At 38.8% G+C, this 19,610-nt stretch overlaps 1 protein-coding gene across 2 annotated transcripts in view; it reads left to right on the top strand.

The window, feature by feature from the left end:
• REPS2 (RALBP1 associated Eps domain containing 2) overlaps nucleotides 1-19,610 on the top strand; it is a 181,865-nt gene that overhangs the window by 120,471 nt on the left and 41,784 nt on the right. For both annotated transcript variants that reach the window (XM_014548040.1, XM_014548039.1), the window contains one exon: nucleotides 14,400-14,461. In XM_014548040.1, coding sequence (XP_014403526.1) covers nucleotides 14,400-14,461 — 62 coding nt within the window. The remainder of the gene's footprint in view (nucleotides 1-14,399; nucleotides 14,462-19,610) is intronic.

The raw sequence follows: 19,610 nt of genomic DNA, 5'->3' as shown, positions 1-19,610 counted from the left end.
GGGGGCAAGCAGGCCATCAGTGGGGGTCAGTTGGAGGTGATCAGGACAGCGGGGCGGGCAGTTTGGAGTGAGCAGGCCAGCAGGGGGACAGTTGGGGATGAGCAGGCTAGTGGGGAGGGAAGGTAGGGGCGAGCAGGCCAGCAGGGGGGCAGTTTTGGGTGATCAGGCTAGCGGGGGGGCATTTGGGAGCAAGCAGGCTGGCAGCAGGGGGGGCAGTTGGGGGCGAGCAGGCTGGCAGGCAGAGTGGTTAGAGGCAAGCAGGCAGGCAGGCAGGCAGGTGAGCGGTTAGGAGCCAGCAGTCCTGGATTGCGAGAGGGATGTCTGACTTCTGGTTTAGGCCCGATCCCTGTAAACTGGCAGTAGGACATCCTTCGAGGGGTCCCAAATTGGAGAGGGTGCAGGCCAGGCTGAGGAACACACCCTCCCCTGTGCACGAATTTTGTGCACCGGGCCACTAGTGTTTAATAAGAGTGGTGAAAGCAGACATCCTTGTCTTGTTCCTGTTCTTAGGAGAAATGGTTTCAGTTTTTGCCCATTGAGTATGATGTTGGCTGTAGGTTTGTCATATGTGGCCTTTGTTAAGGTCTGATCCCTCTATTCCCACTTTACTGAGACTCTTTATCAAAAACATTTTAATTAGCAGTTTAAATTGATCACATGAAGAAAAGGGCAGCATGGAAAACAGGTGATGCCATTGCATTTACTTATTTTGTTTCCATGCTGATTAATTCTCATAGGAAAGTATAAGGATCTAAGTTATGTAGAATTTTAGTGTATTGCATTTTGCTAGAAATTACTTACTAAAATTCTGACAAACTAGGAAAGCATGAAGTAGACTATAAACCTATCAAAATAGTGCACCCAGTGAGAACCATGATGCCCATGTACTAGTAGTAACCTCTCAGCTACACTTGTCTTTATATGTCACTTTTGATCAACTGGATCACACTATGTTGCTGTGCTATATCCTGAGCTTCCCAATTATCCTTGCTTTCAGGCCTGATCTTATTTGTGGTAGGGTTCTATTATTAGATGTAACACTCAGAATTCATAGTGACAGAGCATCAGGTTTTCCTTGAGCTTCTCAGTATTTAATGAATAAAAGGTGTTGGCTGCAGTATAGTGTTATTTTGTCATGAGATTTGAAGTCTAAAAGTTCATTTTGAGCATTGAGAAGTATATATGGGCTGTCAGGCTAGCTGAAAATTTTCAGAGGTAAAAGTACAGTCCAGGTATTTGTCTGTGCCAGTATCCAGCATGCTCATTGAGATATATGCCAGTCTCAGTCTTTGGAAGGTGTGGTTACAGTGTACAGTCTGTTCTTGGCTTCTTTTTCCTTTTCCTGTTTCTTTCTCTACTTATGCCTCCCGCCTCAATAAGTTATGTGAAAGTTTCTATACTAGAACAGTGCTGTGATTTATGCCTCTAAATGCCAAAAGCCTGGAGAAATTTTCAAAGTCTTGCCAAGGTGAGGGTGCAGCCAATCCAGCTATTGGGCAGGGTGCATACTCTTTTATATCCACCCTCCAGATTTACAGCTGTCCCTGGCTGGCTGAGTCCTTTGACAAGGGCCTGTGGGGAGGAACAGGACTTGAATCTCTGGAGGGTGTAGTGGGAAATGTTAGTATAACCTTTAACTTAAAAATGCTTATAAAACTCATTTGAGAGATAGACAAATTCTTCCTTGTGTGTAAAATCAAACATTACAGGACTGTCCCTAATGTTATCCCTACCAAGCCCAGCATCCTCCCCAGGGAATGTATTCCTCAGACATTTTCTAGTGCATTTACAAACATAGATGTGTACCTGTGACATCAATTTCATGTTTTTTATCTTTAAAATAATTGGAATCACATTGTGCATGTTTCCCCTATGTGTTTTTTTTAAAATTTTCACCCAAGAATATGTATTTATGGATTTTAGAGAGAGTAGAAGGGAGAGGGAGGGAGGGGGGTGGAGAGAAACATCGATGTGAGAAACATCGATCGGTTGACTTCCACATGTACCCCAACCGGGGTTCGAACCCACAACCTGGCTATGTGCCCTGACTGGGAATCGAACCCGTGACCCGGTGCATGGACGACACTCCAACCAACTGAGCCATACTGGTCAGGGCCCCTCCATGCTTTTTCATAGTACATTATTTCTTGGAGATAATGTCCATGTCAGTACTGATAATTTCATAATTCTTTTATATATGTTTTATATACTGGCTACTCTGTTAAAAACTGTATTATGGAAAATTTCAAATATATGTAAAAGAGAAACCCCATCCACAGATTATTTTGAAGCAAATTCCAGATATTATAATTTCATGCATACATACTTTATATGTATCTCTAATGCAGGGATAGGGAACATTTTTTCTGCCAAGGGCCATTGGGATATTTATAACATCATTCTTGGGCCATAGAAAATTATCAACTTAAAAATTAGCCTGCTGTATTTGGTCTAACATTTAATTAACTCACCCCTAATGCCTTGGCAGGGCCAGGCCAAATGATTTCACGGGCCTTATAGGGCCTGCGGGCTGGACGTTCCCCACCCCTGCTCTAATGGATAAGGCCTTTGAACAAATTTAGCTACTAAGCCTTTATTATATGTAAAAATTAACAATAATCCCTTTATATCATCTAATATCTAACCAATGTTCAGATTCACTGAATTGTCTCAAGTATGTCTTTTTGTAGTGGCTTGTTCAAATGAGTATCCAGACAAGGGCTACATGCACATCGTGCTTGTTTTGACATCTGTTAACTTTCTTTCAATAGATAGGGTCCTCCTTCAGTCTCCCCCTTTTAATACTCATTCATTCATTTATTCATAGGAAAATTATCCACCCTGTAGACATTTCCACATTCTGTATTTGGCTGGTTGTCTGTTCTTCCACCTCCTGTATTTCCTATAAACTGGTAGGTAGATCTAGGCTTGATTAGAATCAGATTCTATTTTTGGCAAGAATACTTCATAGTGATGCTGTGTACTTCCTACTGCATCCTGTTAGGAGGCCCCTGATGTCTAATGCTGCTGTTTTTGTGATGTTTGCTTGAGCAGTGTATTCATGTGGTATTAGGCTGATTAATCCATTATGATAAAGATCCTCAGCAGCCTTTCAAATAATGGTTTTTAGTCAAGTATTGATCCTTGCCTACATTCCGGAAGAATGTTGGTAAATGTTTAACAACTGGCCATTTGCCAGTTTTTATGGTATAAACACTCCTGTCATGGCCAATTTCACTCTTACTGATGTGTCGCTGAATGTGGGGTTGGAACAGATGTGCACAGTTGGCTCTCACAAGCTGGTTTGAATTGTTTCCAGCAAACCACAGCTTAGATCCATGACTTCATTGGTAGTTGCAAAATGGTGATACTCTATTTTATTATGTTTACCTTTATTAATTTGGACCATGGTTTATTTAACCATTTTTCTTATTGTTGGACATTTCACTTATGACTATTATAAAACTTGTGAGCTGAAGAATACCATAAAACAATATAATTCTCAATACATCACCACATTCCTTATATGTATTTGAGTTTATAGAATCATATGAAAACTGAAATAGACTTCAGTAATGATGACCAGGAAGAATGTCTTATTCATTTAACCAATATTTACTGAGTATGTACTGTGTGCTTGCTGCTGTGGAGAATTCAAAGAGGAATATGGATATGGCCCCACATTCTGCCAATCAGTATTAGTTAACTTGTGAGAAGAGTGCTGAAGTCTGGGTGGTTTCTAACTAGGACGGGCTGTGGATGTGGTGGTGGGGAGGGTACACAAGCTGTTGAGCTAGCCTTTGAAGGGTGGATATGATTTTTGGAGTCAGATTTTGTTGATTCTTCTTTGATATCTGCCTTGGTTCACTTCTTATTACCAGCTGTCTGGGAGGCTACTATAGCAATTTTTAATCTGACTTGCTTGCTTTGTTCTTTCCTTCATTGAGCAACAGGATTAATTTTCTTAAGCACAACTATGATGTCACCTCTCTACTCAAAACCCTTCCTTTATGTGAATACCAAATATCTTTGTCTTGAAAACTGGACCTGAAGCCACGAGAATACATGAGTTCAGTAAGGGACATAGTACCATGGTCTGGCATGCCCAGGGAGGAGTATATTTCAGGAATAAGTGGAGACCAGAAGACTAAAAAGTCTGCTGACGGGGCAAAAAGAATGAAGAGTAGGGGAGAAATTTGTAAACTGTGTCCTTAGGAAGTCTTAGAACAGTTTTTTGCAGCGATAGGGTTAATCCACATTGTAAAAGGTTGTGGAGTGATTGAGAAACTGATGTGGTGTAGTTGTCATCACAAACTCATTTTGAAATGCTTAAGGCTTAGAAGTTTGTCTGACTATATGTCACATTTAAAAAATTCATGATAGAAAAGAGACAGTTTCAAGATAGTAGAATCTTTTCCCAGGTTGCCTGCCTTCCTTCCCTTCAAAATGTGTGTGCGTGTGTGTGTGTGTGTGTGTGCACACACGCACACACACACACACAGAGCTAGTGATTTTAACCAAACTAAAGAGTTTAATAATAGAATTGATCAGGAGAAATGCATTGATGTAAATGTAATATGAAAAATTAAACTTGACTTTCATAAGGTTAAATATCATGTGTTTTTGATGCTTAACTCTGTGCATGTCTCTCCATCTGGGATCTAGTAAACTGTTACTACATATCCCATGGTGCATGATGAAGGAGTTATTGGTAAACACTGGCAAATAAATTAAAGAATCATAGAGTGTCAATGTTGAAAGAGAATTTAAATATCATCTTGGCCAATTCTCACATATTACAGGCAAGGAGATTGAGATCCAGTGAATGTAACTTGCTTTGTTCTCCTTCAGAATCCTGTGAAGATGGGAAATCTTTGTTCAAATCTTTGTTGCAGCAGATTTGGTATCAGAGAAAGCAATCTATATTAATTTAACTTGAGGGGCACACCTTAATTTTTCTATAAGTAATAACACTAATATATAAACTTAAAAGCTATATTAAAGAATAAATATGGTACCCTTTTTATGCAAGAAATTAATATTATTTTCCTGTGTTCTCTCCCATGTGATTTACAGTGTTGGGCAGATTTCCCTGAGATACTTCAGGGAGACAGGAAAGAAAGTCTTGTCTTCATAAATACTTAGAAATCTTAGGAATATATCTATTTTTTATTTAATGATAAGAATTATTATAAAGTATACATATAATATATACACATAGTATATATTATATGTAAAAGGAATAGTATATTGAATCCCTGACTTCAACAATGATCAATTATGGCCCATCTTGTTTAATCTGTATTCTCCCTCCCATAAGATTACATTTTGTTCTACCCTTAGCTTTTTAAAAAATATATTTTTATTGATTTTTAGAGAGGAAGGGAGAGGGAAAGAGAGAAACATCAATGATGAGAGAGAACCACCCACACTGGGTACTGAGCCCGTGACCTGGGCATGTGCCCTGACCAGGAATCGAACTGTGATCTGGTTCATAGGTCAACGCTCAACCACTGAGCCATGCCATCTGGGCTCTACCCTTAGCTTAAAAAAATTGAGATATAATTTTCAGACCATAAAGTTCATCCATTTTAAGTGTACAATTCAGTGATTTCTAGTAAATTTATCAAATTGTGCTACTGTCACCATAATCCAGTTTTAGAACATATTCAGCACCCCAGTAATATCCCTTATGTCTGTTAACATTTTAATCCCATACCAGCACCAGGCAACTACTAACCTACTTTCTGTTTCTATAGCTGTGACTTTTATGGACATTTTATATAAGCAGAATCATACAAATTGGGGCCTTTTGTGTCTGGCTTCCTTTATTTTGTATAATGGTTTTGAGGTTCATCCATGTTATAGCGTGTATCAGTATTTAATTTCTTTTTATTGCTGAATAACTTTCATTGTATGGCCGTGCCACATTTTGTCTATTCATTTTTTAATTTGATGGACATTGGAGTTGTTTCTACTTTTTGCCCATTATGAATAATGCTACTGTGAACATTTGAATACAAGTTTTGGTATACATATATTTTAATTTCTCTTGGGTATACATGTAGGAGTACATTTCCTGGGTGTATGGTAAATTTTTGTTTAATCTTTTAAGAAACTACCAAACTTTTTCAAAGTCTCTCTACCATTTTACATTCCTAGCAGCAATCTATGATGATTGCTTGTTCTTTACATCTTCACCAATACTGATTATCGTTTTTATTATAGCCATCCTAGTAGGTGTGAAGTGGTATTTTGTTATGGTTTTGATTTACATTTCCCTGATGGCTAGTGATGTTGAGCATCTTCTCATGTGCTTATTAGTGGTTCCTATAGCTTCTTTGGTGAAATACCTACTCAAATCGTTTGCCCAGTTTTAATTGTTTGTCTCATTGTTGAGTTGTATATTCTGGAGTTCTTTGTATATTCTGGTTATAAGTCCTACACCAGATATGTGATTTGTAAATACATTGTTCCAATCTGTGACGTGTCTTTTCATTTTCTTAATGGTGTCTTTTGAAACACAAAAATATGAATTTTGATGAAGTGCAATTTATCAGTTTTTTCCTGTTTGGATCATGCTTTTGGCATCATATCTAAGCAATCTTTGTCTTGAAGACCTTTTTCTATTTCCTTTTAAAAGTATAATTTTACTCTTACATTCATGTCTCTAATCCATTTGATTTAATTCTTATATATAGTATGAGTTAAGGGTCTAAATTCATCTCTTTGTATGTGGATATCCAGTTTTCTCAGCACTACTTGCTGAAAAATACTCTCCTTTCTGTACTGAATTGCCTTGACACCTTTGTTGAACATCATTTGACTGTGAATAAAGGGTTTATTTCTGCACTACATTCTATTCTGTTGCTCTGTATATCCTTATGCCAGTACTACACTGAATGTTTTTTTAAAGCAGAGGAGTCATATATAGTCTTGTTGAGAGGCAATCACCTGACTCAGAAGGCTAAATATGTGCTACACTAGCATATTTTTAAATAGTGTCTAGTGTCTTATTTATCTGAATTTGTGATGCAAGCGTAATGAGAAGCATTTTTTTAGTTCCTTAAAGTTGCAGTACTTTATTGCTTTGCAGCCTTCTGACATGCTTATTCCCTGGATGTAGAATAACTCCTGTCTACCTGCTTATCCCCCATCTCAGTTCCCTTTTTTGCTTTTTACTACTACCTGTCTCATAGGTTCAAAATGTTATATTGATTGCTGCCTGATCATAGTAGCCTTGTGACATTGATGGTGTCATTTTACTTCCCCAGGCCTTAATTTTCTCATTTGCAAAGTGAAAGAATTGAATTTGATATTATTACTTTTCCAGTCTCAGTCATTGATATTTTCCCTGTTGAACATTTCCAAGGTATGTGTAAGTTTATCTCTTTCCACTGGTGAAAAAATTGTTCTTTTAACAGAGAATTGAATGAGCTTGTATTTTGAGGGTAGGCGGGCCATCACCAGAGGATCGGGGCAGGTATCATTGGGAAGGTAGTCCTGGCAAACATTTTATCGTGTACATAGGTGTATATGACAGATGAATCCATCACTGTGTAACTGGGTGATCAGGGGCTAGGTAGGCATAGGCTTGCACATGCTTTTGTGATTAGAAAGGAGAGAGAATGATTTCTGTTACAAAGAAATAGCCATTTTTATGAACTTGCCAAGAAGAGGAATGGTCCTTACTGATGAAATCCTTGAAGCTTTGCATATGGCTAACTCTCTACTTGATTGATACTTAAAAGTGTAGTTCCCACTGGCAAGCTCCTTTCAACATTTTCCATCCTGTAAGTGTTTTTTTTTATTTTCCTTTGGCATTTGAATGCTTTTATTTTCTTCATAAAATATTCCGAGTTTGGGAGGATAGGGGCCCTTTTCCACAGCTGAAGTTATTCCAAGTTTCATTCCCCTGAAGAATCGGCTTTCTTTCCTTGAAGCTTTCAATCGCCACATCTGCTGCTTTATTTCCACTCAGTAAGTTAGAACACGTTTTCATTTAGTCATTGATTTGGGGCTTTGTAAAAATCTGAAGGAAATTAGTAAATAGACAGTAATATCTATGAATAATATTTTGCCTGGAAATTTTTAAGTATAATGAAGTAAGAGGATAAAAATTTTTAGAAGTTAGAGTTTTGAATGAAGATACTGAGAAACAGATTTAGCAGATCAGTTTCAGAAAATATACATCTTCTAATGGTGTTTTAGTAAACACTGGAAATCATTAATGTGTTTTCTACATTTAGGATTAAATGGCAATTTCTTTCATGAACTTTTTAATCTGTTTTTTTTTCAGGATTTGGTTATGTTTTATTTTTCCCATGGTCGCACTTATAAAATTGTGGATTTGACAAAGCCTTGCTGGTATCTGGTGTCCCACCTTATTAACTATAAGACATCATGAATAAACCTGCAATTGCTTCATGAGTATGGTGGCTTTAATGTCTGCAGAAAAATGTTGTCCTCCCCTCTCTTCTTTCATTCTGTTACCTTCTGGAAAAGCACTTACATTGTCATCTTTTGCATGCATATACTAGATTATTCAGCCAAAGTATTTTTTCAATTTCATTTTTCATGAAGTTGTGCTTTTTCTTTCTTTCTTTTTTTAAAACATTGATTAGAGCATTCTGGATAAAAATTTTTAATATATCCCTAGCCAGGTGGTTTAGTTGTTGGAATGTTGTCCCATATACCAAAAGGTGGCAGATTCGATCCCCAGTCAGGGCACATACCTGGGTTGTGGGTTCAATTCCCAGTTGGGGCATGTACAGTGGGCAATTGATTGATGTTTCACACTCACATAGATGTTTCTCTTTCTCTTTCTCTCTTTCTCTCCCCCTCTCTCTCCTTCTCCCTTCCTCTACCTCTAAAAAATCAATAAAAACATATTCTCCAGTGAGGATTAAAATAATTTTTTGAATCTAATTTAAGGTCATGAATTAACTAAAAATATTATAAGAGGAGATTTTTTACTGAATTCAGTTCTCATTATTCACTCACTGTGTGAGTACTTACTAAACAGAAGGCAGTGTGTTTTCGTGCTATGGGAAACAAAAAGATGAAGTAGATAAAAAATTGGTAGAATAAAGCTAGATTAATATCTCCTACCATTAAAGGAAATGAACACAGAATACAAACACAAGGATGAGATTCTTCAGCAGCATCCAAACAAGGAAAGATGCCTGAGCTAATGGCATTTTTACTTTGGGAACAGTGGCAACTAAAGGAAAACCTGAGATTTGGGGCATGCTCTCAACTGCCTGTCCCTCCAGAAGCCATATATGTGAGTAGGTGAAACTTAAGATATCTTACTGATGCTCCAAATTGGGAGTGAAGTGGAGTGAGTAGGTAATCTCAATTTTCCCTTCTCTTGACTGAGAGTCAGTGGACAAGACTTGCGGAAAGAGAGGGAAAAAGCTGGAAAAGTGATATGCTGGAAGGGAAGGCCCAGAGCTCCATGCTGAACTGCAGGGACAAACTAAAGTCTGAGAAGTACTCCAAGGCCATTGGTTTACCTCAGGACTTGGGAGAATACACTCTGCTACAGGATCTTTTATGTTGATTGTTCTGGTATTTCCTTCATATTTCAAAATAACATATTTGTATAACCTCTTGTTGATATTTCAGTGTTAGTCATCATCTATTGTCTCCCCCCCCCCCCAGCACCTTTCCCCTCTTCCACTCTCCCAATATAGTTATATTATAATTTTAGTTAGATTAGTATTTAGTGTTTATCTTATTATGGCTATGTAAGCCATTTGCTACATTATTTACTTTTCTTCCTTGCACAGATTTTTGTATGCCTTGGAGTGAATAATCAGCTTGTTTTCTTTTCAATGTACTTGCCCCTCAACTGTAGACTCAGTGTTCCAAAGTTCTTCTTATGAAATTCTGACACATCAGGTATTAGTTTCATCTTCTGAGGAAATATAAAGCAATTGTCTTCTATGCATGTTATATAGTTTTTATCATGGTATCTCCCTACACTGTCATCCAAGGATTTCCTTCTTCTTTCTCCTATGTTGGATCTACTTTATCCTGTATCTATGTCTGCTCTTTCTTGGTTTATTCTCTTGTTTTGGTAGAGAATATCCTTGAGTAGCTTTCTTGGAAAGGGTGCATGGAACTCAATTTGAGACCTTGAATGTCTAAAAATATATTTAATTGAACCATCATGAAGACTGCTAGTTTGGGCATACAATTATTGTGGAAATAAGTTTTCTTCAGAATTTTAATGGCATTGTTCCAATGAATTCTGGCTTCCAGTAGTATATTAAGAAGTCTAAAACCATATGGACTCCTGATCATTTATATGAGGCTTGCCCTCCTCTACCACCCTCTGCTGGAAACTTGTGGAATCTTCTAACTCCAGTATTTTAAAATTTCATGTTGATGTACCCTGCCAGGGATCTGTTTTTGTTTGTTTTGTTTTGTTTGTTTTTCCCCATTGTCTTGGGTACTCAGTGGGCTCTTTTAACTTAGAAACTCATATTCTTCATTTCTGGGACATTTTCTTGAACTATTTAATTGATTTCTTCCTGCTATGTGCTCTATTTCTCTTTGTGGAACTTTAATTTGGATATTACTATACTTTCTGTAAGATTTCCTCAGATTATCTTTGAAACTTTCTATTAAGCTTTTATTTTTGAATGTTAAAATATATAATGAAGAAATTAAGTATTTTTGGTCACAGGATTAAGTCTGTAGTTAGGCTGGCTTTCAAGATCCCTAACATCTTGCCCTAGCCATTTTGGCTCAGTGAACAGAGCGTTGGCCTATGGACTCAAGGATCCCGGGTTAGATTCCAGTCAAGGGCACATGCCTGGGTTGCGGGCTCGATCCCCAGTAGGGGGCGTGCAGGAGGCAGTTAATCAATGATTCTCTCTCATCAATGATGTTTCTATATCGCTCTCCCTTCCTCTCTGAAATCAATAAAAAAAATACTTTTAAAAAAGATCCCTAACATCTTGATATTTTATAACTGTGCCTACACTTAGAATGAGTTTTAACTTGTCCAATAAACCTTCAGCTCTCTTTATACCTATCATCTCCTAAAGAAAATGTGTGGACTCCACTCGTTGTACTGCCTCAGAAGTGATCACATCTATTCATTTTGTGTATCCCAATGCCTAGCACAGTGCCTCACACATACCAGTCACACATTGTTTTACGATTGATTGCACCTACCATGGGCAAGGTGGTAGGAAAAAAAAGATACAAAGACAACTCAGAAATATTCTTTGCATCAAGGATCAAATAAGTTTCATTTAGACATATAAAGAACCTTTCTATTAAGCTTTCTCTTTCTGCTATTATGTTTTTAATTTCCAAGTGCTCTTTTTAAATTTTTGAATGTTTGTTTTCCAATAGCATCCCATTATTTCATCTTTATAAATAACATTTATCTCTCATTGAGACTTTCCCTGATGACTCTATTTAAAATTGCATTCCCAATTCTGACCCCGTTATCTGTAGAATATGTTTCATGAGGGTAGAGATATTTTTTCTACTTTTTTCCCCACTAGTATTTTACCAGAATCTCAAAGTGTCTAGCACATAATAAATGTTTAAATATTTCTGGAATAAGCTGGATTATTTTTCTGATGGCATTAATAATATACATTTAAATTTTTCTCCTAGTATAGATCTAATCTTTTTTTTGGTGTTACCTTTTTATATTTTTACTAGAGGCCTGGTGCACAAAAGTCATGCACGGGGTAGGGGGGTAAGTCCCTCATCCTGGCCTGCAATCTCTCGCAATCCAGGACCACTCGGGGGATGTTGGACATCCCTCTCGCAATCCGGGACCACTGGCTCCTAACCGCTGGCCTGCCTGCTTGCTTGATCGCCCCTAACCACTCTGCATGACTGCCTGATTGCCCCTAACCCTTCTGCCTGCCTGCCTGATCACCCCTAACCACTTGCCTGCCTGCCTGATCACCCCTAACTGCCTCTGCCTGCTTGATCGCCCCAAACCACTCGCCTGCCTACCTGATGCCTCTAACCACCTTTGCCTGCCTGATCACCCCTACCCACTAGCCTGCCTGCCTGATTGCTCCTAACTGCCTTTGCCTGCCTGCCTGATCACCCCTAACCACTCACCTGCCTGCCTGATCACCCCTAACCACTCTGCCTGCCTGCCTCCCTGATCGCCCCTAACTGCTCTGCCTGCCTCATAGCCCCTAACCACTCACCTGCCTGCCTGATCACCCCTAAATGCCTCTGCCTCAGCCTTCGCCACTGCGGCTTCGTCCAGAAGGACGTCCAGAATGACATCCGGAAGGTAGTTTGGCTGTCCGGTCTAATTAGTGTATTATGCTTTTATTATTATAGATTGCTCTTAGATTAGAATATTTTCTGCAGATATCTGGTGATACTTCATCATCTGTTTATATTTAAGAATGGGGGTTAAAAGCTGACTGGAGTAAAAGAATAAATAGATGGGACTTGCTATCTGTGGGCTTCATGGTAGAATGATCTTGTTTGGCCATCTTGTTGGATATCTCCTTATGTTTGTGTCTAGATCTTCCTTGTTGACTGGTTCAATTACCTGGAGCACACTCTTTCACTCTTTGGATGTAATAGTCTGGGAGCAGAGAGGAAGAGGGCTGGAAGAGACTCAGCATCCAGAGTACATATGTTACTAATCTTCCTGTTTTCAGTATGGCCCTCATGCCTTCATCTGGCCATCTTGGCTGGAAGCAGAAGTCAGTTTAATTAAATGGCATATTCATAAAATAAAGGGTTGTTTTAACAAACACATTAATGCTGGTGCAAGGCTTTTCCCTTAAAAGCACATAGAGATTTTTTTGTTTGTGTTTTCATTTTGTTTTTAAAGTAGCTGGTAATTTAAAGGACCAGTCCATGAGGACCTGTGGAGTAGGGGCCCTGAGATGGACAATTCCTGAGGCTTTTGTCATTCTCTGTTGCTGCATGCTTTGTTATTGAAGGCTGTTCAAGGTCTCATCAACTTTGGAGTTTTGACCCACTGATTATTTCATAAATTTTAATGAAATACAGATTGAGAGAAATCATTGATGGGGCCACATGGCTGTACCATATTTATGCACTGGCTCAGAATGAAAATCTCTATGAAATTACTGAGTTACCTTTGTGGAAAGCCCCAAACTCCATCTTCTAGCTTGTCTGATCTAGCTAGGACAAATCAAGAGTGATTTGCAGAAACTTCTATGTTCTTGGCACATTGCTATGATTTATTTTTAAGGCACAGAAAATTGTCTAAATATTAGCATACATATTACAGATTTGCAAATAAACTATATATAGTTATATAGAGCATGCTGTGCTTTTCTAAGGAGTCTGTAAAGAATATGGTTTAACTTGCCAGTGTGTAATAATAAACTTATTTTTTGTGTGATTATGAGCTTTATTTATAATTCAATAGCAGATGTTTATTTTCATTAAGTTACAATTCTAATGTTTTTGGCTAAACTAAAATTTCCTCTATATCTCACAAAATAAAAAAAATTAGACTGAAAGTTTCTTTCAAAAGATCCTTCAGATGGGACCAGGTTATTTTAGAAACAGATTTAATTATCCATGATAATAAGGATTAGGAAGCGAAAAGGAAATTGTGATCTTTGAAGAACCCCTAAATATCATTTTAGTCCATCACTTCAGCTTTCCCTACTGCTACCAGACCCACTCACTCACAGGGCACTATTGTTGCCTTGGGATCGATCCTGGGTCTCTTAGTTTCTGCAGCCTACTCACTGAGCCAGTGAACAGTGTAATAGCCCAAAGCTAGGGAGAACAAAGGATCTAGATAATTTAAAACTAAAAAATTAACAGCAGAATAATGAGCGATCTACTGCCTTTCCTGTGCTGGGTTCCAATTTTTTTTTTATCAGAGTGTTTTTTCTTACCATTTTACACTTTCTTAATCACAACAGCCTATATAAATACTTGACTATTGGGTGGGATAAAAATGAAAAACGGGATTAGAAAAAGCATGTACTCTTTTTTAAAAATTAAGCCTTCAGATGGACTTTAACAACTTAAATATGTTAAATGCTATTCCTGCCTTAGCCTGTCTTGCTCAGTGGTTAGAGCGTTGGCTCACAGATTGAAGGGTTTTGGGTTCGATTTTGGTCAAGGGCACATACCTTAGTTGCAGGCTTAATCTCCTAGCCCCAGTCGGGGTATATGTGGGAGGCAGCCAATCGATGTGTATCTCTCACATCAATGTTGATGTTTCTCTCTCTGTCTCTCCCCCTCCCTTACACTCTCTCTAAAAAATATCAGTGGAAAAAAATATCATCGGGTGAAGATTAACAACAACAACAAGTAACAAAATATGCTATTCCTAGTTAACAAGTGGAAGTTGTGTTTTATTTTGTTTTTGGTGGTCTTTAACAGGATGTTTTTCTTTTCAGCTACTAAGTCAGGATTGTTACCTCCACCACCTGCGCTCCCTCCGAGACCTTGTCCATCACAGGTAGGAGACAGATGTTGATTTCTGTAAACTGTTGGGTGGTAGAGAACAGTTGTCCTACCACTGTGCTTCCTTTGTGAGAGTGGATCGGCCGGTCAGGTTTCCAAGAGCCGAGAATGGTTGAACTTTTTCTTATCTAGCTAGTCCCCTAACCTTATGTGGAAAAGGGAAAATATCCTCAATAAGCAACCAAGAAAATGTGTACTAGTTCACTCTTGGCTGTAGAAGGTTGCATGTGGTTTTCATACAGACAGGGAGTAGTAAATGGGGAATCTCTCTAATTGAGGTGGGGGACATGGTTTTTCTGTATAGCATGTGCACTCTTGGTGCCTACAGTATAGTTTCATATGTATTTTAGGAGCTGTGTTAATTCTGAATAAACTAAAAAGAAGTGCTTATTAACCTGGGGTTAGTGCTGTGGTTTGGGCCCACAGCGCTTTCTTTAGGATAGTATTTTTCCTTGGAAAAATAAGCTGAAACAGCAGGAATTGGGAAAGCATGTCACCAAAAGCTCTTTCACCTGTGAATTTATTCTGCCTTATTTACATGTGCTATTCTGGCCTTATTCATCACCATTCTTTGTAGAGTTGAAAATGAGAAGCAAGCAGCAATCTGTGGAGTGTGGTAAAGGGTGCAACAGATCCTTCTTTTCATTCATTTCTGCTTAAGAGACTTTCTATCTTTAAAGACCTTCTCTGACTTTTGGCAGAAAATGTTGGGTAATTTCTCAGTAAGTACTCTCAGTTTCTACCGTATTGCTCTGGGTAGTTCAGAGCATACCTTTCCATATGCAGTATCTCAGGACTCGCTGAGTCACTAAAACCACTTAACACTTGTTTGTCCTTTTAGAGAATTAGATGGTTTTTGGCATTCACTCAAACTTGAGATGTAAATACTGTGAGGTATTGATTTCCTGCTTCAGTTTGAAGTGGAATAAAAGCCCTGTTCTTCCTTACCACATATAAACAAGTGAGAACCTCTTTTCCAATACTCCAACAATGGCTTTAAGAGATGTTGTTGGGTAATCTGTCAATAAGTATTTATCGAGTCTCTGCTATATATCTAATGCCCAGTTTTAGTTCCACCCTAAGCATTTTTCTGGTTATAATTTCGGCTCGTTTAATTATTGACTCTGTATATTGAGCATCTACAATAGACCAGGCATTAAGCAAAGTGCTTTCAATGCATTCTTTCATCTTCACAAAAATTCTATGGCATCGGTATTAATATTATCCTTTTTGTTTTTACAGATGAGGAAATTGAAGTATACAGGGGTTAAGCAAGTCACCCAAGGTGACATAGCTAGTAAATAGTAGAGCCAGCTCCCAAACTGAGGCCCATCTCCTGCAGATCCCTCCCCTCCCCATCATTGGAGTCAGAATGTCTCTGTATACAGGAAGACAGTGATCCATAACACTGGCAATTGAGGCTTTCACCACGTCCCCCTAAGGAGGACCTAGATGAGATGAGGCTCTGGATTTGCACCAACAGCAAACCTGGACTTTGTCACAGCAAAATTAGTGGGCATTCTGCCAGCTGCTGCCTTCAAATGGGCTTGGGAGTCACCTGGATGAATGAATGGAAGGCCTGTCTGAAAGGGCTTTTGTGACCAACCTCCTTATCTTTCTCCTGCTGTGCAAGAGCCAATAGTTACTTCTCCTTGTGCTTCTGCTATCAGCAGTCCTCATCTGAGCTGCTGGAGGTGGGCTTCCTGCTTGCTTTGGGGCTTAGTGACCCAGGATCTGACAGGAACTGGGAATTCTCAAGTCACTGTTAATGTATGAGACTGCTGCCTTGTCTGCTCCATTTCCCATCACAATGCAAACAGTGAGCCCAGCACTCAGCCCAAGCCTTCAATTCAGCTGCCTAACTATGGAGATCTTAGACTACAGAAACAGGTGTGTAAGAATGCAGGCAGGAAGCCCCCACCTCACTCTCCACCTTGTGTTCCCCAAACTACTTGTGATAAAAAGGTCTCTGGGAGACATTACTAGGGCCCTGTGGTAAGACACATTTGCAGGCTGCTGCCTCTGTGTGGCTCTGGGAGATTCCCAGTGCATATGAGCCCGTGAAAGGCTTTGAAGTCATACAATAAAGAAACCTGGTCAATTTTGTTAAAGCTGGCAATTTCCTAGCTTGTGTGACCATTCATCTCTTTATTTTTAAAATACCTATTCATATCCGGAGGGCTTAGTGGTTAGGAAACATTATTATACACCAGCCTTAAGGTATTGGTAAGAACATTTCCAAACCCCTTTCATCTGTCACCTCATCTCTATATGTGATTAAAGCTAAATTTTTATATCTTCTGCCAATAGTTTTTTTCCCTAGAAAATGAAAAAGAAAGTTTACTGCACATTAGCTTGGGATTTCAAGTTGTTATGTTTTCAGTTTGTTGTGTTTCCTTCCTCCCTTTCCTATTCCTTCTTGCTTACTCTCCTATGAGGTGTTTTTTTTTTTTTTTTTTTTTTTTTTTTTTTTTTTTTTTACCACTAAATACTCTAAATTCTTCTTTGCTGTTAAAAATATTTTTGAATGTTCCTTGGACAGTCTTCCTGACTTTGGGAAAAATATATATATACAGAGTGGAGGAAAAGTAGGTTTGCAGTTGTTCATATGGAAAAAATACAATAATTAATGAATAATAATACACTAATAAACTGCATTTTGCATACTCACAACTGTAAACCTACTTTTGCCCCATCTTGTACTTAACTACAGATATTTCTTTTATGGGGCTTAAACTAGGGGAGAAACCAGGAAGCGTGGTATAATTAAAATCATTATGTTTATTAGTAGTTCTGAGAAGAGATTAAGAGAAATGTTTTCGAATTATTTTTGGATTTAAAATTTTCATGTTATCGCTAAATGGGCAAAACTAGGTTGTAATAAATAAGAAAATGTTTTATTTCCTAGAAAGAAACACTTTTACAAACTATGTGGCCCATCAGTGATGTACTTCCAGGTTTTAAGTATATAAGAAAAAAGAGTTTGGCCCTAGCTGGTTAGGCTCGTGGATAGAGCCTTGGCCTTCGGACCTAAAGGTCCAGGTTCAGTTCTGGTCAAGGGCACGTACCTCAGTTGCAGGCTCCTCCGTGGCCCTGGGCCTTAGTTGGGGTGCGTGCAGGAGGCAACCAATGGATGTGTTTCTCTCACATCAATATTTCTTTCTGTCTTTCCCTCTCTCTTTCGCTCTCTCAAATCAATGGAAAAATATCCTCAGGTGAGGATTAAAAAAAAGAGTTTATATGTTTGCAGCTGTGTGCACAAAGGTATATTTAGATCATTTCTACATATACCAAAAGTATATCTCCACTGTTATTAAGTGAGAGAGATGAGTATAGGTTTTCAGCATAAAACACAGTTTAGCTGGCCTCTACTTACACTAAGCACCACTGTGATATGAACATCTGGATTGAGTTATACAAATGGGGCCCTGGAGTTAGGAAAAGGAATAAATTCAGAGAAACAGATCTTTTTATTTTTCATACTGTAGGTAAGATCAAGAAGGACCCAGTGACTGTGTGAAGAATCAAATGGTTGGTGTCCCCATTTTCCTGTGGACAGGCTAGAGACAGGGCATGTTATTTTGGCTCAGCTCAGAAGAGGTGACACACTCCTTTTTTTTTTTTTTTTAAAGAGACTGATTCATAGCATAAATGACTAAAAGGTGATTAAAGTTAACTGTTTCATAGGGAGCAGTGTTAAAATGAGAGTTAGTTAAGCTTATTAGCTCACTGTGTGCATATAAACTAAATGAAATGCCATCTACAGAACTGTTGCTTGTCCTATAGGTCAGTTCTCTGCTAAGGGCCTAGTTAGTACTTCAGGAGCTAAATCCCTTTAATAGTGTTGATCTCATGCCAAATTTCTTATGGCAATTGTAATAGAGCTGCAGCTTCAATGTAATTATCTTTACTAAAGAAAAGATTTTTTTGATACAAAGCATAATCTGTTCAATTTTATATTAGCACCACATTTGATGAATCTGGGCTCCCTGTAGACTAATGTGCTCAGAATTTCCCTATTTATATCACTAATGGCTCACCTTATAATGGCAGGTGCTCCTCACCAGCAGTCTGATGAGTACTAAAGTAGCATTATAAGAAGAAAGCATTATGAAGGAAGCACTTTATCAATACTTTGAAGCTTTGAGAGACAGAGGAGGGTTTCATGGAAGGGCTGAGGTGACCAATGAAATGAGTTTTATTTTTAAAAGTTTTTTTTTGTTAATCCTCACCCAGGGATATTTTTTCCATTTATTTTTAGAGAGAGTTGAAGGAAGGGAGGGAGGGAGGGAGAGAGAGAGAGAGAGAGAGAGAGAGAGAGAGAAGAAGAAGAAGAAGAAGAAGAAGAAGAAGAAGAAGAAGAAGAAGAAGAGAGAGAAGAGAGAAACATTGATGTGAGAGATACATTGATTGATTGCTTCCCGAATGCACCCCAAGTGGGGCTGGGGATCGAACCTGCAACCCAGGTACATGCTGTTGACTGGGGATCAAACCTGAAACCCTTTGGTGCTGGGGCCGATGCTCTAACCAACGAGCACACTGGTCAGGGCTAAAATGAGCTTTACAGAAACAAAATAACTTTTCTTTTTAGATGATTGAGGCATTCGGAGATTTACTGTAGAGAAAAAGAAAATGCATAGGAACAGGCATGCAAAGAGGTCCCCATGTGTTCCAGGAACTGCCTGAAGTTTGGAAAAGCATGAGATGTTGGGGGAGAGAGATCTAGTGTTTGGAGGTGGCAGTGAAAAAAGCAAGGGGCCCACTCACTCCAGTCCCATTGCTGCCAGAGCTGTGGGAGAGGAAGGGCCTCCTGACAAGAGAGCTCTGTCTGAGAGCAGCCCCTTAAGACAGAGCGCAGGGTGTTACTTAGCTCAGCAGTGCTCATTTTTGTGCACCCTGGAGTCATCTGGGGAACTAAACCTACTGAGGTCTGGGTCTCATACCCAGAAATTTTGGTGTGGGGTGAGGCTGGGGAACTGGGAGTTTTAAGAAGCTCCCCAGGTGATTCTGAAATGCAGCGAAGACTGAGAAGCAGTGATTTAAAGCAAGAGGAAGGATTGTTCAGTGGAGATGTTGAAAATATAGGAGATTTGTTGATGTTGTGCCATGAGTTCTTCAAGGGCACAGTGGAAGGTTTCTTGAGT

Source organism: Myotis brandtii, unplaced genomic scaffold (genome assembly GCF_000412655.1).
Source record: "Myotis brandtii unplaced genomic scaffold, ASM41265v1 scaffold490, whole genome shotgun sequence".
NCBI lineage: Eukaryota > Metazoa > Chordata > Mammalia > Chiroptera > Vespertilionidae > Myotis > Myotis brandtii.
Note: the sequence above shows the minus strand (reverse complement) of the source record. Positions and strands in the feature narration are given on the sequence as shown.